Source organism: Fomitopsis serialis (assembly GCF_022376445.1).
Source record: "Fomitopsis serialis strain Sig1Antser10 chromosome Unknown B0H18scaffold_96, whole genome shotgun sequence".
Classification (NCBI taxonomy): Eukaryota; Fungi; Basidiomycota; class Agaricomycetes; order Polyporales; family Fomitopsidaceae; genus Fomitopsis; species Fomitopsis serialis.
Genome location: NW_025955056.1, coordinates 75,717 through 102,131, shown reverse-complemented (window position 1 = coordinate 102,131; position 26,415 = coordinate 75,717). Strand labels below are relative to the sequence as shown.

The 26,415-nt window shown below is 56.5% G+C and overlaps 9 protein-coding genes across 9 annotated transcripts; 5 read left to right on the top strand and 4 right to left on the bottom strand.

Moving 5' to 3' along the window:
• The first annotated feature begins 1,317 nt into the window (after positions 1-1,317).
• On the top strand, positions 1,318-3,881 carry B0H18DRAFT_686928 (P-loop containing nucleoside triphosphate hydrolase protein). Its single transcript, XM_048039180.1, has 7 exons — positions 1,318-2,098; positions 2,163-2,318; positions 2,382-2,974; positions 3,033-3,301; positions 3,355-3,447; positions 3,495-3,646; positions 3,699-3,881. Exons 1-7 carry the CDS (start codon positions 1,439-1,441, stop codon positions 3,873-3,875), a joined length of 2,100 nt encoding a protein of 699 aa, XP_047888605.1. The 5' UTR covers positions 1,318-1,438; the 3' UTR covers positions 3,876-3,881.
• A 381-nt stretch (positions 3,882-4,262) lies between these two features.
• On the bottom strand, positions 4,263-6,662 carry B0H18DRAFT_1123363 (acyltransferase ChoActase/COT/CPT; the record flags this gene model as incomplete). The annotated part of the gene is made up of 10 exons (XM_048034680.1): positions 4,263-4,408; positions 4,460-4,497; positions 4,554-4,786; positions 4,841-5,031; positions 5,088-5,649; positions 5,700-5,890; positions 5,941-6,003; positions 6,052-6,083; positions 6,147-6,399; positions 6,458-6,662. 10 exons carry the CDS (start codon positions 6,660-6,662, stop codon positions 4,263-4,265), a joined length of 1,914 nt encoding a protein of 637 aa, XP_047888604.1.
• Positions 6,663-7,314: 652 nt separating this feature from the next.
• On the top strand, positions 7,315-9,246 carry B0H18DRAFT_913179 (ribosome biogenesis protein Sqt1). Its single transcript, XM_048041571.1, has 5 exons — positions 7,315-7,389; positions 7,451-7,586; positions 7,642-8,150; positions 8,209-8,745; positions 8,845-9,246. Exons 3-5 carry the CDS (start codon positions 7,653-7,655, stop codon positions 9,067-9,069), a joined length of 1,260 nt encoding a protein of 419 aa, XP_047888603.1. The 5' UTR covers positions 7,315-7,389; positions 7,451-7,586; positions 7,642-7,652; the 3' UTR covers positions 9,070-9,246.
• Positions 9,247-10,324: 1,078 nt separating this feature from the next.
• Positions 10,325-11,220, top strand: B0H18DRAFT_883330 (uncharacterized protein; the record flags this gene model as incomplete). Its single annotated transcript, XM_048040966.1, has 5 exons — positions 10,325-10,417; positions 10,480-10,528; positions 10,622-10,801; positions 10,853-11,045; positions 11,106-11,220. The coding sequence occupies 5 exons, from the start codon at positions 10,325-10,327 to the stop codon at positions 11,218-11,220; spliced, it is 630 nt and encodes a 209-aa protein (XP_047888602.1).
• Positions 11,221-12,451: 1,231 nt separating this feature from the next.
• Positions 12,452-16,541, top strand: B0H18DRAFT_1033224 (CNH domain-containing protein). The gene is made up of 21 exons (XM_048030164.1): positions 12,452-12,505; positions 12,564-13,108; positions 13,163-13,203; positions 13,261-13,357; positions 13,387-13,452; positions 13,508-13,694; positions 13,844-13,930; positions 13,989-14,125; positions 14,163-14,239; positions 14,281-14,318; positions 14,373-14,458; positions 14,536-14,686; positions 14,722-14,741; positions 14,802-14,864; positions 14,885-14,906; positions 14,957-15,032; positions 15,114-15,306; positions 15,362-15,551; positions 15,586-15,682; positions 15,736-15,890; positions 15,946-16,541. Exons 2-21 carry the CDS (start codon positions 12,674-12,676, stop codon positions 16,308-16,310), a joined length of 2,583 nt encoding a protein of 860 aa, XP_047888601.1. The 5' UTR covers positions 12,452-12,505; positions 12,564-12,673; the 3' UTR covers positions 16,311-16,541.
• An 802-nt stretch (positions 16,542-17,343) lies between these two features.
• Positions 17,344-20,980, top strand: B0H18DRAFT_1200301 (Mad3/BUB1 homology region 1-domain-containing protein; the record flags this gene model as incomplete). Its single annotated transcript, XM_048036114.1, has 9 exons — positions 17,344-17,750; positions 17,800-18,632; positions 18,788-19,065; positions 19,110-19,263; positions 19,298-19,500; positions 19,521-19,771; positions 19,839-19,874; positions 19,904-20,391; positions 20,442-20,980. Exons 1-9 carry the CDS (start codon positions 17,386-17,388, stop codon positions 20,978-20,980), a joined length of 3,147 nt encoding a protein of 1,048 aa, XP_047888600.1. The 5' UTR covers positions 17,344-17,385.
• Positions 20,981-21,083: 103 nt separating this feature from the next.
• Positions 21,084-21,937, bottom strand: B0H18DRAFT_686702 (uncharacterized protein). Its single transcript, XM_048039178.1, has 4 exons — positions 21,925-21,937; positions 21,747-21,854; positions 21,663-21,695; positions 21,084-21,610 (listed from the first exon to the last, which is right to left on the bottom strand). Exons 2-4 carry the CDS (start codon positions 21,781-21,783, stop codon positions 21,318-21,320), a joined length of 363 nt encoding a protein of 120 aa, XP_047888599.1. The 5' UTR covers positions 21,784-21,854; positions 21,925-21,937; the 3' UTR covers positions 21,084-21,317.
• Positions 21,694-22,945, bottom strand: B0H18DRAFT_686712 (uncharacterized protein). The gene is made up of 4 exons (XM_048039179.1): positions 22,434-22,945; positions 22,182-22,383; positions 21,747-22,125; positions 21,694-21,695 (listed from the first exon to the last, which is right to left on the bottom strand). Exons 1-3 carry the CDS (start codon positions 22,617-22,619, stop codon positions 21,866-21,868), a joined length of 648 nt encoding a protein of 215 aa, XP_047888598.1. The 5' UTR covers positions 22,620-22,945; the 3' UTR covers positions 21,694-21,695; positions 21,747-21,865.
• Positions 22,884-25,187, bottom strand: B0H18DRAFT_1033214 (LsmAD domain-containing protein). The gene is made up of 7 exons (XM_048030163.1): positions 24,861-25,187; positions 24,716-24,780; positions 24,575-24,687; positions 24,194-24,425; positions 23,442-23,847; positions 23,167-23,374; positions 22,884-23,108 (listed from the first exon to the last, which is right to left on the bottom strand). The coding sequence occupies exons 1-7, from the start codon at positions 24,923-24,925 to the stop codon at positions 22,920-22,922; spliced, it is 1,278 nt and encodes a 425-aa protein (XP_047888597.1). The 5' UTR covers positions 24,926-25,187; the 3' UTR covers positions 22,884-22,919.
• Positions 25,188-26,415: the final 1,228 nt, after the last annotated feature.

The window sequence follows — 26,415 nt, the reverse complement described above, 5'->3', positions numbered from 1 at the left end:
AGACTTCCATTTCGACTGGTGAGTGTAGTTCGCTTTCAGCAATTGGTGCTACAGCTCATGATCTGCTCCAAAGGCACGAGCACCTTTACACGAAGATTGAGAGGAATGTCATACGCTCGGAAAGGTTCAAACCGGATATCACTATAACTGAACGCCTCGTCCTGGATTCCAAGGTCATTCTGTGCACTCTCAGCATGTTCTCACATCCGCATATGGTGCCGGCAGGCTACACTCGCCTGGTGCCTGTCGAAACGGTGATAGTTGATGAAGCCAGTCAGATAGAGCTCGGTGACTACCTGCCGCTCCTGGGCCGCTTCAATCGCACCATCAAGAAACTAGTCTTTATCGGAGACGACAAGCAACGTGAGTTTGCAGTTCAAAGCGTCAAGCAGAGACTCACGTCGTGAGCGAATGTTAGTTGCACCATTCGGTCAAGATGACCTGGGTGAATTGCCTAGCATCTTCGAAATGCAGCATCTGCGACAGGATGCCCTTTTCCTCGACACACAGTGTACGCTACTTCACTGGTTTGCTCGTGTGCGACTGACTTCAACCGGCCGGTTCGCAGACCGAATGCCGACACCGATTGGCATGTTTATCTCGAAGCACGTATACGACAGCCGTCTCAAAACAATTCACTCTGTAACGTCTCGTCGCTCGTGTAAATTCATCGACGTAAGCGAAGGGAGGGAGGAAAGGTCTGGCAACAGTTGGATCGTAAGCACCGTCTTCACTCTTCCTGATGGTGTGTGTTGACGAGGTTGTGCCGTAGAATGACATAGAGGCCAATGCCATCGTCGTTGTTGCGAGGAAGTACGACGCAGAAGGCAAGAAATTTCGCGTCATTACTCCCTACGACGCACAACGGAACGTCCTGGAGCGAAAGCTGAAAGACGCGAAACTTCCCTGGGAGAACAAATGCTTCAATGTCGACTCGTTCCAAGGTGAGAATCAGACTGTGCTCAAAGGACGCCAGGTTGACATATCGTCGCTTCGCCAGGCAACGAAGATGACTACATCCTCATCTCCGTCGTTCGTTCGGACAAGATCGGCTTCCTCACCAACTTACGGCGGACGAACGTCATGCTCTCGCGCTGCAAGCGCGGCATGGTCATCTGCACGAGCAGGGCTTTCATGGAGAAGGCCAAGTCGTCGCTCGTGGGCCAACTCGCGAAGGAATGGGCGGACGGATGGGTTTCGTGGCGGGACACGTTGCAGGGGAAGTTCTAACGGGGTGCACGTCTTGACCTCGTTGCCTTAGTCGCTCGTTATCTTGCTTCTATTCATTGAAAGATACCATCTATGAATGCTATTGTCCGATTGTTGTCCGCGCTTTGACCAACGCCGCAGCGGCCCTTCCGTTCTGGCACGTTGTCGAGAGTGAAGAGGCCACTGCGCGCGGTTCTGCGACCCGCCACCCAGGTTGACTCTCACCACCATGGCTCCCCCTCCGCAAACGCGTACGATCCTGCAGAACCTCGTTGACAAACACCAACCGCCTATCAAACTGCATACACTGCTTGAGTCCAAGCTCACGGACGAGATCCTCGACGAGTTCTTGACGAGCGCGCCAACCCACCCGAACCCCATCCGTATCGGTATCGCGCCTGCATACAGCCCATCCGACCAGCTCCTCGCCATCGCCATCGCGACCGAGTCGCGCATCCTCGTCATCCAGCTACAGAAGAGCAAGGGGGACACGTTGCACCGAGGGCGCGCGCTGCTACTCACCAAAGTCCTCTGTAACTCGGACTGCATGCTATACGCCTTCAACATTGGCCAGCTCGCCTTATCCCTCTTCCTCGACCATGGCTTGCGCATCGTTAACGGGATCAGCATCGAGGGCATCTGTCCGGGAAGCCAGGAGTGCATCATCTCGCCTCTTGAGGCGGTCCAGTTCGCGGTCGGCGACCAGTGGCCCATCTACGAAGACAACATCAAGGCGGCGTTCCGAGAGAAGATCTGGGACCCGACACCTGCTCGACAGACGCCTCTCGCCCTCAAAGCCTGGCTGGCCAGCTTCCTTCCGGCCATCCCTGACATCGAGGAGCGATACAACAGTGTCAAGCGGGTTAACACAAAGGACAAGAGCGATTCGGTGAGTAATCAAGACGAGATACCGATCATGTACTCACCTGCGATCACGACCGTCACACATCCAGGAGCTCGCCCAGATCGCCCAGATCGCGCGGGCTGATCAGCGACTTGCGTCGCAGCGGCCGGCCACGTCCGCCAACGAGTTCAGCGCGCCGTCTGCCAATCAAAAGAAACTCAAAGTCAGGTCTGACCGATATCAGACTCGGATCCAGAAATCATCCGTGAGTTCATTGAGAGTCACCTCCATTACCACGGCTGTCATATAAACTCTGAATATTCTACAGGAGGTTCAAGTCACTGTTCGTGATGAGCATGGGGCCACATACCAGATCCATGGGCAGACAGCTGACAGAGTCTTGGGTCGTGCTGCTGAGCTCAAGGCTGAGACAAGCCTTGAGGGAAAGACAGTAATGTCTATCACCTCTATAGGTGCAGACAGGGCTACCAATGCAGAGCAACAGAAGGCATTATATGTCCTTGGAGCTCTGCAGGGCCAGGTCAACCTCTTTGAGAACCCTTTTCAGAAGTACATCTGGTGCCCTGGAGATGACTTCAGCTGGCCTGAGAGCTTTGAGTCCTCTGAGGAGGTCCCTGATATCACTGCCACTCTACCACTCAATGACTCTCAGTACAGAGCTGTTCATGACATGCTCTCAAACACCAATCCCACTAGAGTCACAGTGATTCAGGGCCCTCCTGGGACTGGCAAGACATCTGTCATTGCAGCCTTTGTATGCTCTGCAATAGCTGGTGGTAGAAGGGGCATCTGGCTGGTTGCTCAGACCAATGTGGCTGTCAAAAACATTGCTGAGAAGCTGGCTAAGATTGGGTTCCTGGACTGGAAGCTCCTTGTCTCTGCAGACTTTCACCTTGGATGGTATTTGATGCATTTCTCATGATTCCTCAAGCCATGTAATTCTAACCTTTCTATATAGGCATGAACATCTCTATACAGCAGTGAACAAGAACATCATCAGCTCTTCTAACTTCAAAAATGCTGGCAAGCTCCTCAAGGGCTGCCCTGTCATCCTCTGTACACTCTCCATGCTTTCCAATCCTCGCATCAAAGGTTTCACTGCCTTGTGTCCATTGACTACCTTGGTTGTGGATGAAGCTAGCCAAATCTCCATCAATGACTACATCCCTGCTCTTCAGCAATTCTCTTCTATTCGCAAAATGTGTTTCATAGGTGATGATAAACAATGTAAGTTGATATGAGGTCTAAAATGTTTGAGGTTGACCTGAGCACATTTCTAGTGCCACCATTTGGGCAGGATGAAAATGAGGAGCTCAAGAGTATCTTTGAGATCCCTCATTTGCGCTCAGATGCCCTCATGCTGGAAATTCAATGTAAGTTGAATTTTGATGTTATGATACAGATCTCATTGTATGTTCAGACAGAATGCCACCCCACATTGGGGACTTCATCTCTGAGGCTGTTTATGATGCTCAGCTGGCATCTAACCCTCTTCACCCTGTCAAGATTCCAGAGAGCTACTTTGTTGATGTTGAAGGTGGTGAGGAAAAAAGGAATGGCACTAGTTGGATGGTACTGAACCTTCTCACATGATTATGTATATATGCTGATATACTGTATGCAGAATGCTCCTGAGAGGCAAGCAGTCCTGAAGATTGCAGCCAAGATGCAGGAGGAGGGCAAAGAATATAGGATCATCACTCCTTATGATGCCCAGCGCAGTCTCATTGAAGAGGACATGAAGGCAATGGGCTTGGCCTGGCAAGACAAGTGCTTCAATGTGGACTCCTTCCAAGGCTAGTAATTTACTTGATTATATAAAATCTTAGCTGATACTCTCAATAGGCAATGAAGAGGACTACATCATCATCTCTCTTGTCAGGACAAGGGAGCTTGGCTTCCTCACTGACCTCAGGAGAACCAATGTCATGCTGAGCCGCTGCAAGAAGGGCATGTTCATCTGCACCACTTGGAACTTTGTGATGGGCACAGCTGCCAACACTCTAGTGGGCCAGATGGCTGTAGCTTGGGGTGAAGAAAGCTGGAAAGGGGCATGGCAGTGGGATGAGCCAGAACAGGCTGAGTAGCATGTAGCATGCAGCCCTTGTATAAGACCAGCCTGGCTAGTTGATAGTCAATTGTACTGCTTGAGTGGAATTGCCCATATGCTTGTATCATACCAATGCTACTACAGATGTGAATTGGCCTCGAGACAAATGTATCTCATGTCTGTCATTGCCTCACCAATGGCTGCTTTGAACCCCGCTGTGGATGTAAGTGGTGAGGAGAACTTCGACTCGATGCCAAACTTGACCATGCTAGGAGCAGCAAGATCTATACAGGCATGAGACACAGCGAGCTTCGACATACGAGACACGGACTCACAGTTGATTCCGTAGCCATCAGGATATGCGGCGCCGAAACTGGAGGACGTGATGAGCATCAACGATCAACCACAGTATCATACCGGAAATCATACCCCGTGCCACGGAACTGATGACCCTCGCTCAGTCCACTCGTACTCAGCTTCCACGTCTGACTGAGCGCGAAGAGCTCGTCGTCGAACAAGTCATGCCGTTCGCGCGCAGACCCATCGAGCATCAGCCGTAGCCCGAGCAAATGCCGGTCGATACCGCGACCGGTTGCGGCATGGCGCGTCAGGTTCGTATGCGTCTGCACCGCACAGCGCAGCAGCGATCGTCGCGCCTGCGGCTGGCACAGATGTGAGGCGGCTGAGGATCGCGGGCAAGGAACGACGATACGTACTGTGCTTTTGGGATCGCCCATGGCGAGGACGAACGCGCGGCTGTCGGTGGTGAGCGTGCGGATCGTCTCCGTCCGGCCGTTCTTGAAGAGACGCGTCAACGCGGTCTCGTACGTCGCGGTGAAGCGGCCGTGCATCCGGTACCATGCGAGCTGCATCGCCATCTGGATGTATGCGTCGGGCGACAGACGGGCTACACGAAAGATGAGCTCCTGACATGGCACAAGCCAATGTGCGACGTAGATGCACCTTCATTCTTGATCCACTCCGCACCGTAGTCCACAAACCACAGGAACCCATCGTCCGAGTCCTCAACAACAGTCTTCACCCTCCGCTCCGCCTCGCCGCACTCCCTCCTAATCCTCTCATCCACTACCCAATCCAGGCGCTCCCAGCCCTCGACCGACCTCGCGCTCGGGATGCGCCCCTCGGGCAGCAGCGGCGGGAACGCGTCCTCGTCGATGCCCTCCACGACGGCGAACTCCGCGCAGATGCTCGGGACGAGCGCGTCGGCAGGCGAGTGCTCGCCGATCGCGCCTGCACGCGTGTTCGACTCGACGACGAGCGTGTACGCCTTGTCATACCACCGATTGTGCCCTGGGCGCGGCGTCGGTCCGGAGCGGATGTTGTGCAAGTGCGCGGTGACCTCGGGGACGGTGTTCGGTTCGGGAAGAGGAGAGCCTGGTTGGAGAGAGGCAGCAGACGGAAGTACGTAAGTGAAATGGTCGAGACTGAGTGCGAAGAGGGAGTGATTGATGGTACGAAGCACGGCATGATTCGTAGGCGACAGGGAGAGGAGATGGCTCAAGTTCTGCGTTCTGTAGGTTAGCAAGTAGCGGTGATCATAAATTCGCTGCTCACCTCTGCCCAGCGATCCCGGTCGTCTGCTGTGAGTACGCCCACAGCAGGGGCCACCTCGCCACGCTTCAACCGCCCGTCGGCGTCTGCGACGACAGCCAGCAGGCGTCGTTCGATTTCTGCGGGCTGGAGCATACGTTTGTCCTCGTCAAGTACCTCGATGGCGTAGAACCAGTCATGAAGCAAGACGACGACTTTGCGGGCGTCAGGGTCGGTAGGTAAAGGGAAGGTTGACAAGTATCACTATTCGCGTGAGGAAGGCGAGAGACGTTAAACATCTTCGCTGCGACATCTCGGAGCCATATGCCTAGAGGATATCAGAGGTGGACATGCAGCGAGCATTAGTTAGACTCACCCGCTCTGGTTATCCCTATGTGGACATCCGGTCTTACAAGGCAAAATGAGGGTATTATTCCGCACGTCCACGACGACTAAGGGTTGATAACATACCTTTCTAAACGAGCCTTCCACTCCAATGTACGGCGGACCAGCCAAGCACCCCTTCGCACCTGCCAGTCAGTGACGCCGACAGCTCCGAGAGCAGGACGACGGCCCAGGATAACGTCATGCGGTATGATTGGGTCGTTATGAAAGGCCAGCCACCAATTTGAGTTGACGATGAGGGGAGCCCGCCATTCGTGGTACGCCTTCTTCACCCAGAAGTTGTCGTCGAGCCAGTTGGTGGGTGAGGCCCTGTCAAGGGCTTAGTACGCGCACCCTTAGGTCGGACACCGCTCTGCAAACATCATGCTAACACTAACCTAGCAGACGTTCCTGGCATACTTTCCCGATTCCATGCTCGAAGTCCTCCGCCCACGTCTCGCGGATACGGCGAGCTTCGGAGAACCTCAGGCCGCCCCGAGCCTCATCCTCAAGGATAAGCGGATCCAGGGACTGCACGTATTTCTGCAGCGTTTGGTGAAGGTCGGGGACCGGGAGGCGGGCGAGCGTTGGCGCAGACGTCATGGACCGGTAACTCGAAGGACGGTATGTTTTGCGAGGTACAGATTTCGTGGGTTTAATGTGAGCGACATAGTTCATGCTGGGTGCTGCATGGTTGGTGCCGCAAGCAACTCAATGTGCTTGGTAGCGCAGGATGATGAGGGGGACGGGGAGCTGGTGCTCACTGCAGAATACGTACTCGACGGCCGGTAACGGGTCGGGCGACCGACGCGCTTCATGAATGCACGTGATGGCTGTAGGGGATCTTTTGAGTTTGTCGCGTACGACCATTCGCTCCATGCGTAATTTCTCATGTTCTTGGGGCTGGTCGGAATAAAGAACTGGGTTTCGTTGAGACACTGCTTGCGCAGTCTGTACAGCAGACCTCATCAGCTACAAGTAGCACGAGAACCAAGACTTGGGAACGCGTCAGTCAGTCGAGCTCCATTATATACATGTCTTTCTGAGATGACCATTTCGTGGCCGCTCGTCACAGTGACAATCATCAAGACAGGTTTGTCTGCTTGGCATTCGGTCTTGATACCTGTTTTCGCCATGATGATATTGACTGAATGGCCGATACGTCACCGACGATTCACTGTCACCGGTATTCAGTGCAGCAAAGTTCCATGAGATTCAACGGCAATAGCCCCGGCTTTGAGTCAGTGTTCTCGCCCTCAGCGTCCTTGCGACATCGCTTGCTCGAAGGCGTCGAAAATAATAGGTGCCACAGACGCGGTAGAGCTCACGTGGGCGTGTCTCACTTGCGCGCGATCATCTTACGATCACAAAATCTCTGACAGATCTCGTACAACGCCTGCGCGCGGTACGGTACAGTCAGCTGCCCTTGCTGATTCAGTCTGCGCACCGCCGGAACCGACGACCGTCTCTTACTCATCGCTTACGCGTCCCTCGCACCTCCTCCTCAAAAGGGCCCGTGCACCAGAGGTCCGCATCCCGCCTGATAGCTTCCCTATACGCACAACTTACAAATACTACGCAGACCGAGTATTAATGGAGCAAGACCACGTTGAAAACGAACAGATCGAGGAGGGCGAGGAGGAGGAGTTTATCGACCCGAACGATGTCTACATCGAGGTCGCCGATGATGGCGACGACCTCATGGATGAAGACGACGCCGAGGGGGAGATGATGGGCGGCGAGGGCGGACCCCAGTCAGACGAAGAGATCGTCTACGAGGACAACTCCATACAACACTTCCCGACGCACCGCAAGTCCGTCTTCGCAGTCTCCACACATCCCGTCGCACCCATCGCCGCATCGGGCGGGGAGGACGACCTCGGATATATCTGGGACTACACCACCGGGGACGAGATCGTGAAGCTGACGGGCCATACGGACAGCGTGACGAGCACGGCGTTCAGCTCTGATGGAGAGCTGATCTCGACGGGTGGGATGGACGGCAAGGTCCGCATTTGGCGGAGAGTGGGCAAGGAGAACTGGAAGCTGTGGGAGTTTCTGACGGAGCTCCAAGGTCCCGACGAAGTCATGGTACACAGCCAACATCCTGTCCATCGCAATGTTCACTCACGCATTCTGTTCATTACAGTGGTTACGCTGGCATCCAAAAGGAAACGTCCTACTGGCCGGATCAAACGACTCAACAGTCTGGCTCTGGCAGCTTCCCTCCGGTAACACAATGCAAGTCCTCGCGGGACACACCGCGCCCGTCCAATGTGGGGACTTCACGCCCGACGGGAAGCGGATCATCACCGCGGACGCGGAAGGCACGCTCATCTTCTGGGATCCGCGCTCACCCACGCCCGTCTTCAAGCTCACCGCGACCGACGCGCGGTTCGACATGGGCGGGATCACCTCGCTCGCGGTGAACCCCGCGTCGACGCTCGCCGTCGTCGGGGGCGCAACGGGCAGCGTGCGCGTCGTCAGTCTGAGTAGGGGCGAGGTCGTCAGCGCGCTCGGCGGGCACAAGGAGGACGAGAGCGTCGAGGCGGTCACGTTCGTCGAGCTCACGCCCGGCGCGGCGACACAGAGCGCGGGAGGCGTTGTGGTGACGGGCGCGACGGACGGCAAGGCGTGTATCTGGGATCTGGGCACGATGCGCTTGCGGGCGACGCTCGAGCACGAGGTGAGTTGTGGGTGCAGTTTCGCGCCGTCGGCGTGTTCTCGCCGCCGGGCGTGGTCCTAACCCGTCTGTATGGTTCTGACGTGGATTTGCGCTCTCTAGGACGCGGTGACGAGTCTGTTGCCTTTGCCTGCGCCGAAGGGACACCTGGTCGTGTCTGGCTCTGCTGACAAGACACTGCGGACGTGGGACGCGCGAACGGGCACACTCGTCCGTGCACACAAGGGCCACCACGGTCCTATTCTTGGTGCGGCTCTCGGGCTTGAAGGTGGTGTGGTCGTCAGCGCTGGGGACGACGGTGTCTGTCTGGTCTTCACGACTGAATGATGGGATACGCAATACGAGCAGAGAACGCAAAACGCTACAGCTGTATTTCTGGACAGGTACGAATATCATTATTAATGTAGCCATACACAATGTCACATCTGCTGAGATTCCCTACTGCTTCTCATCCGAGCTCAAGCTCGCTGCAAGCACCCGGTCCGACCGTCAGCAGCGTGGCGACTCACGCACGACATGCAGCGTCAGACCAGACGGCCTCCGAGCGCTCGCAGGCAGCACAACTCTATTCGCCCGCGTTCTTGAAGTATCCTCATCGCTCGCACGCTCATTGCGTCCTGCGCGAGGAATAGGCGTGCACACAACTGAACGTCATACGCAGCCACTAACTGCTCGAGTTATTCTTGACCGATGGGCACGCGTCTGGTTGTAGTGCACATGAGTGCAGCATGGTCTACGGGCGTCGGATGCCAACACGTCAGTTCACTCCGGGCCCTTGTCTCTAGCGACTACTTAGGCCATCGACGCATACCGCGCTACTCAACGTTCTCCCCTTCGGGGAGAATCCACACGAAGCGGGGTGTCCACCCAAGCATCCAAGAGTCTAGGCAGGACAGGACATTCTGTCTTGGTCACTTGGCCGAAACATCTGGAAGACAGATCTCCGTCTCGGTCTCCGTTTTGACTGACAGACGAGATACCAGTTCCCGAGATGAAAGTCTTCCGTGAACAGTCCAGGTCGCTAGTCAGCAATGCACGGACGATACTCCTATCCATGACGACTCGTCTATCTACACTGACGTATGTGCGGTGCGTATTCCATGTGAATTGTGGGACGGAGATGGGCCCAACGAGACGCGGATCTCTTGGCTAGTTTCGTGCATGGGCTCGGTTGTTGCACAGAAGACGTGACACGACCGGGCCGCGGTCATTGATGAATCATAGCGTTGATGACAATGGAACCACCGTGAAACCGTGTAGCAGACGGCCCGACAGAAAAAAGAGAAAAAATAACTTTAGGGGGTAGGGGGGAGGGGACCAGCGTGCTGGGAAGGCTGGCGTGCGCAACGGCCGAGGAGGAGGGTGCGCCGACGAGAAGGACCGAGACGATGATGGGAGCAGCCAGCGAGTGTTGCCGCCGAGCGCGGAGGTGCCTCGGCGCTCGCGGACCAAACAGGTGACGCCGGTTTTCTCCGGGCTTATAAGACGCCGTCTGCCATGCATCATTCGCCGGTTCGTTCTTCCCCTTCCCACAAGCACTCCCCGTCCCGTCGTCTGTGTTTCCGCGATCCCAACAGCAAAGATGAAGTCCGCCATCCTCTTCACCGCCGCTGCCCTCGTTGCCAGTGCCTCTGGCCTCACTGTCAACACTCCCGTAAGCGTTTGCTCGACGAGCGTCTATCCGTTGGCCTCTTCCTGACCTGTGCTGCGTGCAGGGGAAACGTTGTTGAGTGCGAGCCGACGGCTATCACCTTCACGGGTGGTACTGGTATGTCGTTTCTGTCCTGTGCCATGTCTCGAGCCGGCTAACATTGGCTCAGCTCCATTCTTCTTGAGGTATGTCGACAGCCCCCCTATCAGCGAGCAATTTTGTTCACAGTGTACAGCTTCAACCTCCAGTCGAACCCCAATGGTGACGCTCAGCAGAGTTACGGTCCCCTCCAGAGCTCTCCGTTCACCTGGACGACTAACATCACCTCCGGTACTGATCTTGTCCTCACCCTCAAGGACAGCACGGGCACGACCGCTCAGTCCGGTGGTTTCATCGTCGCGGCCGGTGGTAAGTAGCGCTGTTTTGTACACGCAACATGAAGTGACACAATACCCGCAGACAGCAGCTGCTTGACCTCTTCTGGCTCTAGCTCTGCCGCCAGCGGCTCTTCTAGCTCAGCAGCAGGTGCCTCGTCTTCCACTTCCGCCTCTAGCTCGTCCGCTACAGCTGCTTCTTCGTCAGCCGGCTCGTCCGCCTCCTCGGGCGCTAGCTCTGCCAGCTCTGGTCGCTCTTCGGCGACCTCTGCCTCCGGGTATGTTGACATGTCCACGCGGTTCGTATCAGCCTACTAACAATCCTCGTCAATTTGCAGCACTTCCTCGGGTGCCGCTTCCGCGACCTCGACCACCTCTGGCGCTCTGGCGAACGCTGTCAACGCTCTCGCTGCTGGTGTCGTCGGCGTCGGTGCCATTGCCCTCCTCGCTTAAGCGTTTGAGGGTGCGGCAAAAGGGGCTCGTTCCCGTCCCGAACTCTGGTTTCCTTGAACCGAATTCCGTATTTGTCTTGTGTTGCGTTCGCCTGTCGTCGTGATACCTCACGCTTGCGGCTTCATACAGTATTCGCCCTTTTTACACACCTGCCAGCTGTTTGTAATACCTGTCGAGAAGCAGAACTCTTTTGCCTTTGTGTCTGTCTGAACTTGCCCCTCATACATACATGCATCGGTTTGATACCTGTTGTCTACTCTCCACGTCCACCGCCCCTTTCCTGGCTCACTCGCGATAGGCCTCTGAGCATAGCTTTCGGGTTCGAGAGGTTTCGTTTGTATAGTACAAACCAGAAACGCTTATGATCCGAATGACCACGCTCAATGACCTTTCGTCGCATCATTTTTGTTCGTGTGATATGGATTCAGAACAGGTGTATCTTTGCCATTCACTTGGTTACCGAATAACGACTGGTGAAGAAGAGATACAGGCGACGCTTGTCGCCGTGCTTAGTACTTCGTATCATACCCTACCCTACGTTATGTGGTACTGTGATAAGATAGGGATATGACAAACCTGTCGGCGATCGCAGTTTAGGCTGTGTCTGAAGCAATGAATAACTGTGGACAGTGGTCTCGTACCCATCCGATGGGAGGATGTCACACCCTATCACCGCACACCTCACTAACGCGGATAGGGTACGACATCCTCCCATCGGGTGGGTACGAGACCAGTGGACAGGATCCATGATGGAGAATAGTGCTGCAATGTCAATACCGTTACTGGCGCTGACTCGGAACTGCTTGACAGCGCGAACGTTGCAGCGACGAAAGGGCGACTCCGAGTCAGACCCAGAAAATTCAGGCTGTGGTGAGAAGGGTTTGGGTCAGAATCGAACGTCGTGAATTGAGATTTGCGGAAGTATTCGAGACGACGTACATCTTAGATTGTGATAGACATTAGACATACCGAGTACCTCGGTAAAAGCCGATGGCTAGTTCACGGCCAAGAAGCTACATTACCAGCCTTCCCATGCACGAGGCAGACTACTTTCCTGCACGACGCATTCGTTCTTATGCTCCTTCATGGCACCTTCCTGCAGTCTTTCTGCCGGTGATTTTGCAGGCAATCCCGAATCCGATGAAGTGACGCGTCGCGTCGCGTATGCATGGACGGCACGTGCACCGCGTCACTTGCTAAAGAGAGGCAGCTCTCCTTGTGACTTTGGTTATATGCACCGAGGAGCTTGAGGGAGTCCTGGTCCCTGGAGCTGGAGCCCATTTTCGTGAGTTGCTGTGCAGCTTGCACCTCTATTTCTGCTCTGCTGAGTCTCGTGACGATAGCAGCACGCGTATACGAGCCAGCAATCGCACCGCCCATCGCAGTTGATGCTGTGTACCAGTATAACTGCTACGACCTCGAACTCTACACCCAGACGTGCCGGCGATGATCCATGGCACGCAGACCACACCCCCACGTTGCTATCCCCTCAGGAGCTGCCCCTCCAACCAACCCATCTCCCTCCTCTGCCTGGTCAGCATATCTTCTGCCATCATCGTCTCATGACCCCTCCACTTCTAGTTATTACACCGATTCCGGCTATGGCGGCTACTCCTCCTCTCAACTCTCCCCGCTCGCCCCTAGGATCAGCCTGGATGCCCCGTCTCGTCCCACCAGTCGCCCTTCGAGTTACGTCGAACAGGATGCGAACCGTATCAGGTTTCCCGAGCCCCAACTCTACCGGTCTTCATCCCAGCGCGCCTCGCTTCGCCCTGGCCCGCCGTCTCTTGCGCACCGAGCGACGCGGAGTGAGCTGACGGTGAGCCCCATTCATCGTTCGTCAAGACCGCCGTCGTTCGTGTCGACGTCTTCGACGAGCAGCCCGGAGGTGTGTCTATCCCGTCATCGCGTATTCGCCTTCACATGTCTTGCATTGTGCCAGTTTACGCCGACGGAACTTTCTGAGGAGCTCTCCGGTCTGACGTAGGTCTTTTCCGCACACCCCGTGCAGATGTTTCATTAATGCGCCGATCGCGCTAGTCTCGCATCAGAGGAAGGCCTCCGGCGCTTTCAGGCGGGAGAGCTGCCCGAGAACGACCAGGAATGGTACAAGCTCGTTCCGCCTGAAGCGCGCGAGGTGCTCGACAAGCGGGAGTGACACGGCAGTCGATTATGTTCGAGATCATCAAGTCCGAGAGAGATTATGTCAACGATCTCTTGTTAGTCAAGGAGGTCCTTCGTTCACCTGTCTCAGACCCGGACAGCACCTGACGGATCATCGCTGTAGGTCTTCGTGGAACCGCTGGTGAATACGTCGCCGGTACCGCAACACCGCTTGCAGGGCTTCGTGAAAGAAGTCTTCTACAACCTCGACGAGATCCACGACCAGCACCAGCGGATGCTCGGGAGTCTCTTCCAGAAGCAGCGCGAGTTTCATCCGTTGATTGATAGCGTGGCGGAGATTGTCATGAATCGTACGCCACCTCTCAGCTTGTCATTTCACGCAACTGAATATGTTCTCAGATGTCCTACAGTTCATGTCGCCGTACGAGGAATATATCAAACATTATCCTTGGCCGGAGCGCGGCACCGCACGGAGCTGAAGCGCAACTCGCGGTATCAGTACTTCATCAGCAGTGCATGCAGGACCCACGTGTTCGAAAACGCGACCTCATCACTTTCCTCTCGCGGCCGGTGACGCGCCTCCCGCGTCTATGCCTCCTGCTCGACAACGCGAAGGACACACGGCGCCAGACCACCCCGACCAGGAGACGCTCCGATCATTCTGGAGATCCTAAAGACGTTCGTGAAGAGCACCCAGCCCGGCATCGCCGCGGCAGAGGACAAGGTCAAGTTCTGGGAGCTTGCGAGAGCCTGTCCTACCAGAAGGGCGAGATCTTGGTGCGTGGCGCTGCCCTTCGGCGTTGTATGTGCGCTTGGAGGTGCTGATTGGGGTGGCAGGACTCGACCTGTATGACGAGAAGCGGACGCTGGTGTATTCCGGTCCGCTCGGGAGAAGGTGGAATGAGAAGATGAGCCAGCTCGAGGTGCCACGTACAGATGGATCGATCTGCACGTTGCCCTCCTCGACAACTACCGTAAGCAGGCGTGCTTCGTGGCGTGACGTCCCACTCAAGTTTGTCCCATCGCAGTGCTGCTTCTGAAGCCGGAGAGCCGTCCCGGCGGAGTTACCAAGCGATCTGTAGTCTCCCGCGTAAGTACTCCGACGTTAGTCCCAGTTTCTTCTGCGCCGCTCACATTGCATCACAGCCATCCCTCTGAGTATCTGCGCTCGGCTCTTCTCGGACCCGCCAGAGAACGAAAGGAGCAGCGGAGGACGGCAGTCTGTTCCACTTCCGGAGCAACTACCGCGACGTATGGCCGTTCACGATCTATCATGCGTATGAGAAGTCTCGCCGGCGGTATACCCTGTTCGCGAATAGCGAGACGGTCCGGGAGAGGTGGCGTTGCGCGCTGACGGATGCGCTTGCGGTGCGGGAGGCCAGCAGGAGTCGAACATGGTAAGTGCTTTCTAGCCATGGAGTTCTTGCGCACTGAAGGAACGGGCGGGCGATGTGTAGTGGTTTGCCCCACATACTGTCCACGAAAGGTTCTTCAGGTATTCGGAGTCGTTGGTCCCGCAGGTCGGGAACCTGACAGGAAGATCACTGCTGTGGCTCCAATGAGTGCGTAAATCTGTTTGCTATCAAGGTGTCACCACACGAGACTTGGACAGTTAGCGGAGGGAAGAGCTTACTCGTGGTCGGCTGTGCCTCTGGCGTATATGCCGCGCTACGCAATGAATTCGGTATGTGACCCTCGGACTGGGTCTGGCCTAAACTTACCTGCTTGTGTCCGTTGTGGCATGTGCCTTCCGTTCAGACTACACAAAGTTCTCAATTGTCGAATGCGACAAGCATGGTTGCCCTGCCCGAGTTCAACAAGCTGCTGATCCTCTCAGACCACTACCTGTACGCCTACTCGCTCGACCTCATCTCACGTGCAGCTGCAGGCCAGTCGACGACGGAGCACCTGGAATCGACCCGGCAGGTCATTGCAGGCCATGACGGTGGCGTACTGTTTTTCGTGCAGCCAAGATCGGGAATCGCCACATGAGTGCGTGCAGCTTTTTTGGATCAAGGAAGTATTGTCACTGATCCGCTGGATAGTCCTGTATGCATCAAAGCGGATTCTGCAGGTCTTCTTCAATGCTATAGAGGTTGTGCGTTCAGATGAAGCACCATTCCCGCCGAGACGAAATACACAGTCAGGCGCACCATCAAATTATCGACCGTTTGGCGAGGTATTTGATCCTCTGGAGATGATGTCGTGTAATGCTCAATTGTGTTCCTTGCACTTCCGTAGCCTGTCCGATCCCGAAAGACTCGCATGACTTCACGGCGCTACACACTCGCATCGGGGTATGTCATGAACGGGGCATCACGATTGTCGACCCCACCAAGTATGTCTTCGTCCTGTTTGGGGAGGCTCCACTTACCCATCATCTCCACGCAGTCCGGGTGCATCCAGTGTGAATCCGGCTGTCATTCCGAAGTTCGGAGGGGCGGACAGCAGTGCACCGTTATACGCGCTGAAGAGTCGCTGTCAAGATGCAAAGCCATTGGGACTCGTGCGCTGTCTAAATGAGGAAATATTGGTCGTTTATGATGGTACGTCCAACGCGCGTGGTCGGTGGGTCGCACCGGTTCTCATGCATGTTCTCAGATGTCGGATGCTACATCGACAAGCATGGGGTGCCGTGCCGCTCAGCGGGGTATCTCCGCTGGGAGGCGAAAGCGACCGCGTTCGCACACAGAGGCGACCATATCTTGCTCTTCTCGCCAGAGTTCGTCGAAGTGCGCACAGTGCAGACGGGCAAGCTCGTACAGGTCATTGAGACCCCGGACGTCCGCCTGGCATATCAAGGAATGCTGCCAACAGACCCGACGGTGCTTGTTGCATGCCGAGGACGGTCGGAGCGCGGCGTTGTCACGGATAAGATCGTCGAGCTGGTGGAGACGTCGGAGATCACAACGCCTCGCGCGACGTCGGCTGTCACACCTGGAGTTTGGGATGAGTGGGACATGTAGATCGGTTGACTGGGGAATTTAGGAGGCACTTGGTTTCGATGACGGATGTCTATTGCTACTGATTGTATACCGCAGAAAGGTCGTATTGTATCTGCAGCTTTCATTATACCTATGTAATGTACAATCTCAAAGTAGTGACTTATGTAACGCTGTAGAAGTCGAGATAGTATACGTACTGTATTTTCGTGCTCAACCTCTGGTGAATCAGCATTTGTGGCAGTTTGAGACTGAGTACAATGGGCGCTAAACACGAACCACGTGATGAACGCGTTGTTGCACGCGACACGCGACAACCGAACTTTGGTTCCCTCCTCGACCTCCCCGACCCCGGCCCGCCGCCCATACATACTCGCCGCCACAATCCGCGGCCAAGTCGTGCGAACCTCTACTTGTGAGTCTTATTCTGGACCTGTCTTTGCGGACACGAATGGGTGCCTATGCGATCGCGAACGTATCTCGGTAACGCCAGTCGACTCTGCTCGACTCTGCTCGGAGAACTGCATCTACGGTCTGTCCAGCGATGCACAGATTGGTAGTCCTTTACGCTCCCTGAAGGCTGTCTTTGGCCGGCTCTGATGCTGGCTGCCGTGGACCAACGTCACGAGCAATGGTCTATGCTCAGTGATATCAAGGGCGTACCTGCTGTACTGCATCGGACAGCAGGAACCAATGCAGGAGCCATGAAGGACTTGAACCTAGGCTGGAAACTGTAAGTTTACTAGGCTGTCACTCAAGCAGTGCCAGAGCCAAATCCACGCAGGACCATCGCGATGTGCGATGACATGGTGTCTACCTCCGAGTGCTTGTCTGGACATGCGTCAGCGTCCGTCCCTATACATGTCTCCGGACGAACTGCATACAACCCTGCATGACTATCAGTAGGGCCTGATGCGAGTTCTAACTCACGAAGCGACGGGAAGCACTGCAGGGTATTCGTAAACACCTTCGCTTGCTGTTCGCAGTTTACCCTTTGCTGTCGATCGACTGAATTGACTTCGCTATAACTTGCTAACGGTGTCCTTCATTATACAAGGTATCAATATTATCGACGCGGCCCATACAGGACATAGGTGCGATGGATGGCTCAAACGACCTACTCAAGAAACGAGAACGATTTCGCGAACAAATCCGCACGGCCTTGGAAGAAGATCCGGATCCTCTATCCGCCTACGACAACTTCGTCAAATGGACACTCGAGAACTATCCTAAGCAACACCTTGCTCAATCCGGGCTGCTAGAACTCCTCGCGGAGGCGACACGACAATTCAAGGACGATGCGGCGTATAAAGGGGATCTGAGATACCTCAAGCTCTGGTCGCTATACGCCAATCATGTCGAAGATCCGAGCGTTGTATACGCCTATCTTCTGGCGAACGGCATAGGCATGGTATATGCACAAACATATTGGGAATATGCTCTAGCACTCGAATGTGCTGGGAGGTGAGTAGAACCTTGTCAGCATATATTACAGGTCTTAGATGAAAGGCAGGCGAGCCGAAGCGGAGGCAGTGTACAAGCAAGGTGTCCAGAGACGGGCACGTCCGGTAGATCCCTTGAAACGACGCTACGAAGAGTTCAAGAACAGAACCTCGCCTCCAACAAGCATCGCAAGTACCAATGCCGTGCTATGGAAGGGGGCTTCGTCATCAACACGAGCGCTTCGACGGAACCCTCTGAAGTACCACACATCTGACTCTCCCTCTGCATCTAGCTCTGCCGATTCTCAACCCACGTCTTCAGCACCCTCCACAAGTCAAACGTCTTCTGCCGACCAAAAACGTGAACGCTATGCCTTGATGCTCGCCCCACCTGTTCCTGGCAAGCGCCCGGAGAAGCTGCGCTTCAATCTTTCGCTGCTTTTCACGGAGGATGGGACGGAGTACAGCATGCAGGAGGCACGCGCCCGTTCAATGGGGCTCCTAGGCAAGAAATGGGGCCCACCGCCCGAGGCAGCTGCTGTGCGAGTGAACTTCAAGGACGGACCGAGCACGAATAGTAGCCGGACGGGGATGACGCGAACAATGCGCAAGGGCTTCGAGCCGACAGTCACGCTGGCTACGAAGGAGGCACTCGCAGACGTCTTTGGGATGTACAACTCGCCCGAGAAGTCGATGCGTTTTGGTGCAGTCGCGGGAAGCAAGCATGCACCTGTGCACAAAGTCGCATCTGTCGCACCAATGTCGCTCGAAGCACAGTTCCGCGCAGCCAGCAACGAGAACGCGCTGGTGGCTACGAAGACTCCAAAGAACAATGAGAACGCGATGATACCTGTGAAGACTCCAAGGGCGAATGAGAACGCGGGCGTGCCCGCGAAGACGCCAGGTAAGAGCTTTGCGATTTAGACCGGCATAGACTCATTGGATCCATAGCGGCCCGATCGTTCGTGGACGAAAATGCAAGTAGTAAGAAAAGCTCAACGCCTGCACCGGTGAGATGATCTCTCTATCCCAATGAGATGATGTCTAAGGCTGCCACAGTTCATACCATTCATGGACGAGGACCGCCTAGCAAGCTGCCTACATATACTCCCAACCACGGACGCAAAGCACTTTCCGTCAAAGATGTGTCCACCCCAGCACAACCTGCCAAAGATGAGCTTTCGCAAAGTACGAAGACCCCAGGGGCGTTCAAATCTGGACCCGTGTTTTCTGCCGTCTTTACCCCCGCCGCCGAAGTGCCAAAGGACCGCCCTGTGGCGCGTCGGGATACGGGGCCAGATCAGCAACCTCCATCGAGGGCGACGAGTGCATCCCCCGTAGAAGCCCGAATGTCTTCACGGCTTTCCGTGACACAAATGAGCCGAGGAAAGTGTTCAGCCGACCTCCCACGCGGAACGAAAACATCCCTGCACCTGAGCCGACTTCAGCATTACAGTCGAGCACTATCATACCTTACGTCGATGGCGCCGACGAGATAGCAGCACCCACACCCGCTCGTCAGCCATTGAGCGAACGTACACCGTTGCGAGCGTGTTGACTGCGCCTCAGTCGTTGAGCCTGAGGAACTTGTGGAAGAAGATACGCAGCAAACCATTGACGACTCATACGAGGAGGATGACGAAGAACTCGATGGCGTGCAGGACGAACTGGATCAGCCTTCACCGGTAGATGAGTATGACAGTATGCTTGACGACGGGGAGGAACTTGCCTCTCGCCCCACCCCACTTGGCGGAAGGTTCGGCAAGTTCGATGTTCTGACGCCTATGCTGAGCGGACCATCGAGTATGCTGCGAGTATGCGCTCGACGCCGAACGACACGATCAATGCCCGACCCACGCATCAGGATCCTGTCGAGGCTGCGGAGCTGCTTGCGGCGGAACTGCTTGAAGAGGAGGAAGCAGAGGGACGGCAAAGGGAGGCGGCGAATGCCCTCTCCGATATCGAGGAGAGGACTGGTACACTGAGCCTGTCGGACGCCTTGACTGCTGCCTCCTCCTTCCAGCCCCCAAATCCCTGCAATCCGTTCGATCCGCCTATATCAAGACACTGCTATCGCTCCTTCCGCAGGATCACGACTTCACGATCTCAGGCAGCAGGATTCCGATCGGCTGGAAGCCATACAGAAGTTTGCGAAGAAGAAAACACGTCGAACAGCGGAAACACAACCGGTCGTATGACCGAAGACTTGACCACTCTGGAGATCAATCTTCTGGACCGTCGTTTCGGCATCGTAGATAAACTCGGCGAAGGCGGGTTTGGTGCGGTTTTCGAAGCCGTCGATCTGGACAAGCAGGAGGAGTTAGATGAAGCTGACGAAGTCGATCTCGACGCGGAGGAGCAATCCCGCGTTGCGCTGAAAGTGGTGAAGCCGCGTAACTTATGGGAGTTCCATGTCTTGCGGCGCATCCATCGGACTCTGCCTTCTGCGCTGCGAAACTCGATTATCACTCCGCAGGCTCTGTACGCCTTCCGGGACGAGAGTTACCTCGTGCTCGAGCTACGCAAGCAGGGAACTCTCTTGGACGTTGTCAATCGTGCAGCACAGAACGGCATGACCCAGCAGGGTGGCTGTCTCGACGAGCTTCTCGTCATATTCTTTGCCATCGAGCTCATGCGCCTTCTGGAGGGCCTGCACCGGGCCGGTTCATTCACGGCGATGTCAAGATCGACAATTGCCTCCTGCGCCTCGAAGATGGGCCCCGTGGGCCCTCCGGGTTGGCGAGCATATATCAGCCTTCGGGCGAGGGTGATTGGTGCTACAAAGGCATCAAGATGATCGACTTCGGGCGCACTATCGACACACGTCTCTTCCCTGCCGGACAGCAGTACCTCGCAGAATGGCCGACAGACGCGAGGGACTGTCTGGAGATCCGGGAGGGCCGACCGTGGACGTTCCAGACGGACTACTTCGGACTCGCCGGGATCATCTACTGCATGCTGTATGGCAAGTACATCGAGGCATCCTCCGTGAGCCTCGTGCCGGGAACGGAGGATCGATACAAGCTGGCAACACCGATGAAGCGATACTGGCAGGGCGACCTCTGGACGCGACTTTTCGACCTTCTGCTCAATCCTTGCCTGGCGCGGGATGACGGGCAACTGCCGGTTTGCGACGAGCTCGCAGGACTTAGGGTAGAGATGGAGAACTGGCTGCAAGTCAATTGCAACCGAGCCACGAACACTTTGAAGGGGTTGCTGAAGAAACTGAGCGTGGTGGCGCTCCGTGGGTAGACGAAGCCGACTATCAATATGTACTCCATGCCCTGTACTACCTCTTGTTTATGCCCATGTAGCCTTACGAGCACTCATACTTGCCATCATTCGATCTTCTAATTCATATGCCCCTCGTGCTTTTTTATTGTTTTGCATTGCATCACAACAAATTGCAGCGAACAACATGACATGACAGCCAGACGACAACACTGGACCGCAGCGATAGTACACACAGGGCCATACCTCGCTCGCGTCACAGAGCACCTGAGGCTCCTCCGTATCCATATACTCCGCAGCAGTGCACACCAAGGCAGCAGTATGGACAGACGACACAAACCAGCTTGGGACCACGAGCTCAGGCGTGGCCGCCCATGGGCACAGGCGGAGCCTGCGAGGGGTCGTACGAGTGAGGGGGTCCGGGGGGAGGCATCAACATCGGGTAGGGCACAGCATGTTGTACTGTCCGGGGGCTTGAGTCGGACGAGAAGTCTACCAAATAATAGGAATACGTACGCTGTGGGCTTTGCTGGTAGTATGGGTGAGCGTGAGATGGGATAGGGGTAGGGGGCATAGATGGGCGATGGCCGGCGCCGTTAGGCGGGACTGGGTAACCAGGCGGCGGGGCCTGCTGCATGTAGGCTTGTGGAGCTGCAATGCGGCGTAAACATCAATCTCCGCGCGACAGTAAGGCACAACGTACGAGGCATTGTCCCATGGGCGCCAGGGTACATCGCTGGAACAATATCCTGTCACGATGCAACACGTCCTGGACAAGAGTTCTCACCATTCGGGGGCATATGTGGGTAAGGCATATGCTGCATGAACGGCGGTCCAGCAGGAATTATGCACCAGGGGGAGGCGGAGCCATCCCTGGCATCATCGGCTGGCCATACTATCACACAATCACACAACGTAAGCGAACCAAGCCTGTGCACGAACCACGCCCACTATCGACGACATACCTGAGCAGGGTAGTAAGGAGGGTAAGCATAGACATATCCCGCGCGGCGGCCTGCTGGGCCGCGTCTTCTGGCGGCTCGTACGGCGGCGGGGGCTGCATCGAGGGAGGGGGAGGGTGTTGCATCGGCGGGGACTGCTGCTGGGCTGGGGTAGTGGCGGGAACATCAGCATGTAGCGCTTGCCCGAATAGGGCCACGTCGCGCCTGTGCAAGCGCCGTCAGTATACACGCCCTCCGTCAATGCAAGGACGCATACGCACCAACTTGATTCGGCTCCGTGACCTTGTGGTGCTTGAACGGGTTGAAGTCCTCCTTGATGTGCACCACCGCGCCCTTCTTGGGGAGCCGTGTCCCGAAGAACGGGTTCGGCGGGCCCTGCGTCGGGGACGCGGAGCTCTCCACGGCTTTCACCTTCGGCGACGCGGTCGACGACGAAGTGCCGTTCGGGTTTGGCGTACCACCCTACGAACACATGAGCCATCACCCATACATCACAAACACGCTACACTCACAGGCGGAGACACAGACTTCACAGTCGGCCTGAACGAAGACGCGTTCACATTCAGCCTGTTCACAGCCGTCGGGCTCAGCGGGCTGGCCACACCAGGCCTCTGGCCCGTCGGCGCCGCACTGGGCGTCGGCGCAGGCATCGCACTGTTGCGCTTGCCCTTGAACGGCGGGATCGACTGGATGACCATCGGTATCCTCCCCTTCGCCAGTTCCTTGCCCGTGGCGGGCTTCGCAGCCGAGCTCTTCCCGAGCGCAGCAGCGGACGGTTTCGCCGACCCAGGCGGGTGCGAGGGTGTGGCGGGCGACGCGAGTGCACGGCTTGCGGAAGGTGACGCGGTGAGCGTGGCGGAGGTGCTGATCGCGCGGGCTTGCGTGGACTCGGCATCCTTGCTGGACTTCTCCTTGATCTGGCGCTGCTTCTCCTCGTCCTTGGCCAGGATCGGGACCAAGTCTTCCGGGATGGGCTTGTTGAGCTATCGTGTGTCGCGTTAGCGCGTAGCGCGGACATGCGGAAGTGAAGAGAACGGACGACGCACCTTGAAGCTCTGGCTGAATTTTACCAGCTCCGCCATCCGCCTCTCCATCTCGTTCTTCATCAACGCCTGCTTCTTCTTCATCAGCCGGTCCTTCTCATTCGACACAAAGTCCCGGAACGCAGGCACCGCGTCCGCCGTCGGCTGCACCACACACCACGATCAACGACCTTCCATAACTCACGTAGAACGATTGACGCACCTTGTTCGCGCCAGGGGCGGGCGATCCTGTCTTCGGAGCGTCAGCGGCCTTCTTCTCCTTGTCAGCAGCCACCGCCGTCCCGTCCGGCGCGTTAACAGCCACACGCGGGACGTCCTTCACGCCCGCAGGCGTGGCCAGGCCCGCCTGCCCAGTCTTGCGCGCACCGGGAGGCACATACGCGTTCGCGCTGCGCACCACAGCACCATACCTATCGCAGAAACAACAGCAGGTCAACGATCAACATCACTCTATCCTTGCGAACAGCCATAACGCACTTCTCCTCCTCGTCCTTACCCTCCCCAACGAAATCCTTCGTGCGCTCCTCCGCGATATGCACGTTACTCGCCTGGCTCTGCAGAATCTCGTTCGCGATGCCTGCCGCCCAGCGTTCGCGCTCCTTGAAGTCGGGCGCGTTCCTGTCCAGCTTCGTCGTGTACAGGTCCTCGTCGAAGTTCGCCTTCACGCCGAACAGCCGCTCGTTCACCTCAAACTGGTTCCACGCGCCGCCGTTCGCCGCCCCAGGGCCGAACGTCTGGTCGTCCCGCGTCCCCCCGTTCGACGTGGGTGCTGGCGCGCCCGACGCCGCAGACGCTGCGGCTGCCTCGTCCGCTGGCTGCCAGGCTTGGAGCTCGCGTTCTCGACGCCCGGCGGTTTTGGTTATGTCGGTGTCGGTCTTGAAACCTGCGCAGAAGTTGAGTCAATCGATGTTGAACCATAGGACAGCAGAGAGTGCCAACGGTGCGCTGATACGCCTAAGCGAGATGCGCCAGAAGACTGGTAGAGGTGGACAAGCGCCAGATGGCGTAGTCCAATCGCTTGTATGCGTGCATACCGCTTCGGTTTCGCAATGCAACTTATCGCATCGCGAGACACGGCTTACTGCAGGCCTGGACGCCAGCCCACGGACATCGGATTGAGACATCCAGCACTACGATACGACTGCTCGTGGCCGATTCGCCAAGAGAGGACCTCGTCACGGCGGATAATCCGGTCCTCCCAGTTAACAAACAATAGGCGGAACACTCACTGTCACCATTGGCGCCATTGGTTGTCGGCGGCTTTGCATCCGCAGGCCCGCTGCTCCACTGGTCAATGTTGGTGCTTGCAATAAAAAGTATGTCGCGCAAGGGCGCGCCGGGGTTCGAAATCTCTTTCACGTCGCGCAGGGTGACGCCGGTTGTGTCGCCCTCGCCGCTTGTTGAAGCGACGGAACCCTCGTAGCGCACGTGGGTCTTCGTGGTCAGGGTGATGGTAGTTCCCTGCGTCATCGACATCGACGGATCAGGATCGTGCGCGAGTGTGTGTTCGTGGTCGACATTCCACGGGTTATCCGGATAGGACGGGTGAGCGTACGCAGAGGACAATGTAAGTCAGTGACGGGTTGAAAGGTAGCTGTATGAGAACGCACAACGAGGCCAGAAAGTTGAGAAAGGATGCGGTCCTGCGGGGGTCGGGTTGCGTCCGCGGGGGCGGAGTGTTGCTCGCGCCGTTCGGCTGGCCCAAAGGCGGGAAGGCGCCAGGCTCGCGGCGGGTGCTCCGTTGGGAAGACGAGCGTTGGCGGTGTTCGGAGAGAAGGTTGGGGAAGCGCGTGAGTTTGACCATGCCGGTGCCCGACTGGATGGACGTCAGCGTATGTTCAGTCGCGGTCGGTGGGTCGCAGTCGCGGCGGCGGAGTTGCTGGGTATGGTACTCACCGAGCAGCGGGCTCTGGCACGCCCCCTTTGCGCTGGGGCTTGGGCTGCCTCGCTGTTGTGGCCATCAAGGACTCGGGGTTGGAAAGCCGGAGACGAGCTGGGGCGGACGGGATGGGAGGATGGACACGGGACGAGAAGAGAAGGGCAGCGAGAGGAAAGGAAGGGCAAACACAGAACGAAAATCGCAGATATGCAGTCCGGGCAAGAGAATGGATAAGACCAGCCGGAGCTGCTAAGCGGAGATGGGCGAGCTAGGACAGTCGCAAGGACGGGGGAGCGTCGAGGTCGAGGAAGTAGACCCGCCAAATAGCCCACCGCCATCGCCACTCCCTCCGAGGACCCCGACACACTCTGTCTACCGCCCCTCCCATTCCCTCCTCCGTCCGTCCCTTATCCTCTGTCTCTCGCATCTTCACGTCCGTATGCATTCCCTCTCACTACGAAAGTCTATTCCCGACACAGCAGCCCAGCGACGGCACCACATGCGCGAGAGGGGGTGGCCCGTGCTCGGGGTGGCCGGGGCCCTGGCGGGGGCGTGTCCAAGTTCTGGACATGTTGCGCTCTTGCTCGTCTTCCTCCGCGAACAGCAACCCGGCCATCAGCGCGACTTCGCCTCTTCCGTCTCTCCAGTCCCTACCACGCTTTGCTTCCGCAAACAGCGGCGCGCGCATCCCCCTCGCCCGCATTGCAGGGCGTACCACACGTACGCGGGACAATCGCTTCAGCTACAGGTTTCAAACCGGGTGGCCAAGCCAGTGTATGATAGACAGCTGGGGCTGAGAACGGAGCGATGCAAGTCGCTGTTTCGGACTGCAGAGGGACAGCAATATTACAAACTTCCACTGTTCAACAATTGCTCAGGGCACCGCACACTCAGCGGCCCCCATGATGTGGTCTGTCTTCCGTTGCGAGTCGCCCGTTGTACCACTCGTTCAAATTTGAAAGCCAATGACCAACGTTTAACTTTGCATGGCACGGTATCTACATACATAGCATCTCGCGATCGGCAGCAAGTAGACAAACCCTTGGCGTCGCGGTGTAGATCATCGGACCAAGCCAAAAGGATCATTGCCGCAATGATACAGTGGTCGTTTAACGATTCTGTTCGATGTTTGCATGAATCAACACCCTCAGGAAGACTCCATGTCTGAAAACCCCAAGAATAAGTAGCCTCATGACAGGAAGACTCAATAGGAGCAAAGAACTCGCTTTACCTCTCAGTCGCGAATACCCGTGCTAGACAGCAACAGACCGAGACCTCATTGTGACCGACAACATATGCATTGTCAATTTAGACACTCATGACGGTACACTTTTTACATATTATGTAACCGGCATTCAATGCCACATACCATACTCCTCCATTCATGCTCACAACGAGAAGTCTTTCCCCCACACCTACCTCCCCGTCCCACCCCCACTCCCACTCCCCATACCCGCACCCACCCCCGTCCCCTTAGCCACCTCCCTCCCCAGCCCCACCAAACACGCCCCCTCTACCGTCGTCTCCCACAGCTCGACCCGCGCCCTCTCCCGCGCCCTCTCCAAGTCCCTC

Bases quoted from the DNA above. Each gene is read 5' to 3' on its own strand.
- B0H18DRAFT_1033214 (XM_048030163.1), bottom strand. From the start codon at position 24,925: ATGGCCACAACAGCGAGGCAGCCCAAGCCCCAGCGCAAAGGGGGCGTG. The intron at 24,781-24,860 runs GTGAGTACCATA...ACGTCCATCCAG, and splicing joins GTGCCAGAGCCCGCTGCTCG to TCGGGCACCGGCATGGTCAA. The intron at 24,426-24,574 runs GTGCGTTCTCAT...TCGATGACGCAG, and splicing joins CTCAACTTTCTGGCCTCGTT to GGAACTACCATCACCCTGAC.
- B0H18DRAFT_1033224 (XM_048030164.1), top strand. From the start codon at position 12,674: ATGGCACGCAGACCACACCCCCACGTTGCTATCCCCTCAGGAGCTGCC. The intron at 13,695-13,843 runs GTACGCCACCTC...TCGCGGTATCAG, and splicing joins GGCGGAGATTGTCATGAATC to TACTTCATCAGCAGTGCATG. The intron at 15,552-15,585 runs GTAATGCTCAAT...GCACTTCCGTAG, and splicing joins TCCTCTGGAGATGATGTCGT to CCTGTCCGATCCCGAAAGAC.
- B0H18DRAFT_913179 (XM_048041571.1), top strand. From the start codon at position 7,653: ATGGAGCAAGACCACGTTGAAAACGAACAGATCGAGGAGGGCGAGGAG. The intron at 8,151-8,208 runs GTACACAGCCAA...TGTTCATTACAG, and splicing joins AAGGTCCCGACGAAGTCATG to TGGTTACGCTGGCATCCAAA. The intron at 8,746-8,844 runs GTGAGTTGTGGG...TGCGCTCTCTAG, and splicing joins GGGCGACGCTCGAGCACGAG to GACGCGGTGACGAGTCTGTT.
- B0H18DRAFT_686928 (XM_048039180.1), top strand. From the start codon at position 1,439: ATGGCTCCCCCTCCGCAAACGCGTACGATCCTGCAGAACCTCGTTGAC. The intron at 2,975-3,032 runs GTATTTGATGCA...CTTTCTATATAG, and splicing joins GCAGACTTTCACCTTGGATG to GCATGAACATCTCTATACAG. The intron at 3,302-3,354 runs GTAAGTTGATAT...GCACATTTCTAG, and splicing joins CATAGGTGATGATAAACAAT to TGCCACCATTTGGGCAGGAT.
- B0H18DRAFT_686702 (XM_048039178.1), bottom strand. From the start codon at position 21,783: ATGCAGCATATGCCTTACCCACATATGCCCCCGAATG. The intron at 21,696-21,746 runs GTGAGAACTCTT...ATATTGTTCCAG, and splicing joins CCCACATATGCCCCCGAATG to CGATGTACCCTGGCGCCCAT. The intron at 21,611-21,662 runs GTACGTTGTGCC...GCCGCATTGCAG, and splicing joins CGCCCATGGGACAATGCCTC to CTCCACAAGCCTACATGCAG.
- B0H18DRAFT_686712 (XM_048039179.1), bottom strand. From the start codon at position 22,619: ATGGTCATCCAGTCGATCCCGCCGTTCAAGGGCAAGCGCAACAGTGCG. The intron at 22,384-22,433 runs GTGAGTGTAGCG...ATGTGTTCGTAG, and splicing joins TGAAGTCTGTGTCTCCGCCT to GGTGGTACGCCAAACCCGAA. The intron at 22,126-22,181 runs GTGCGTATGCGT...GCGCTTGCACAG, and splicing joins CACGGAGCCGAATCAAGTTG to GCGCGACGTGGCCCTATTCG.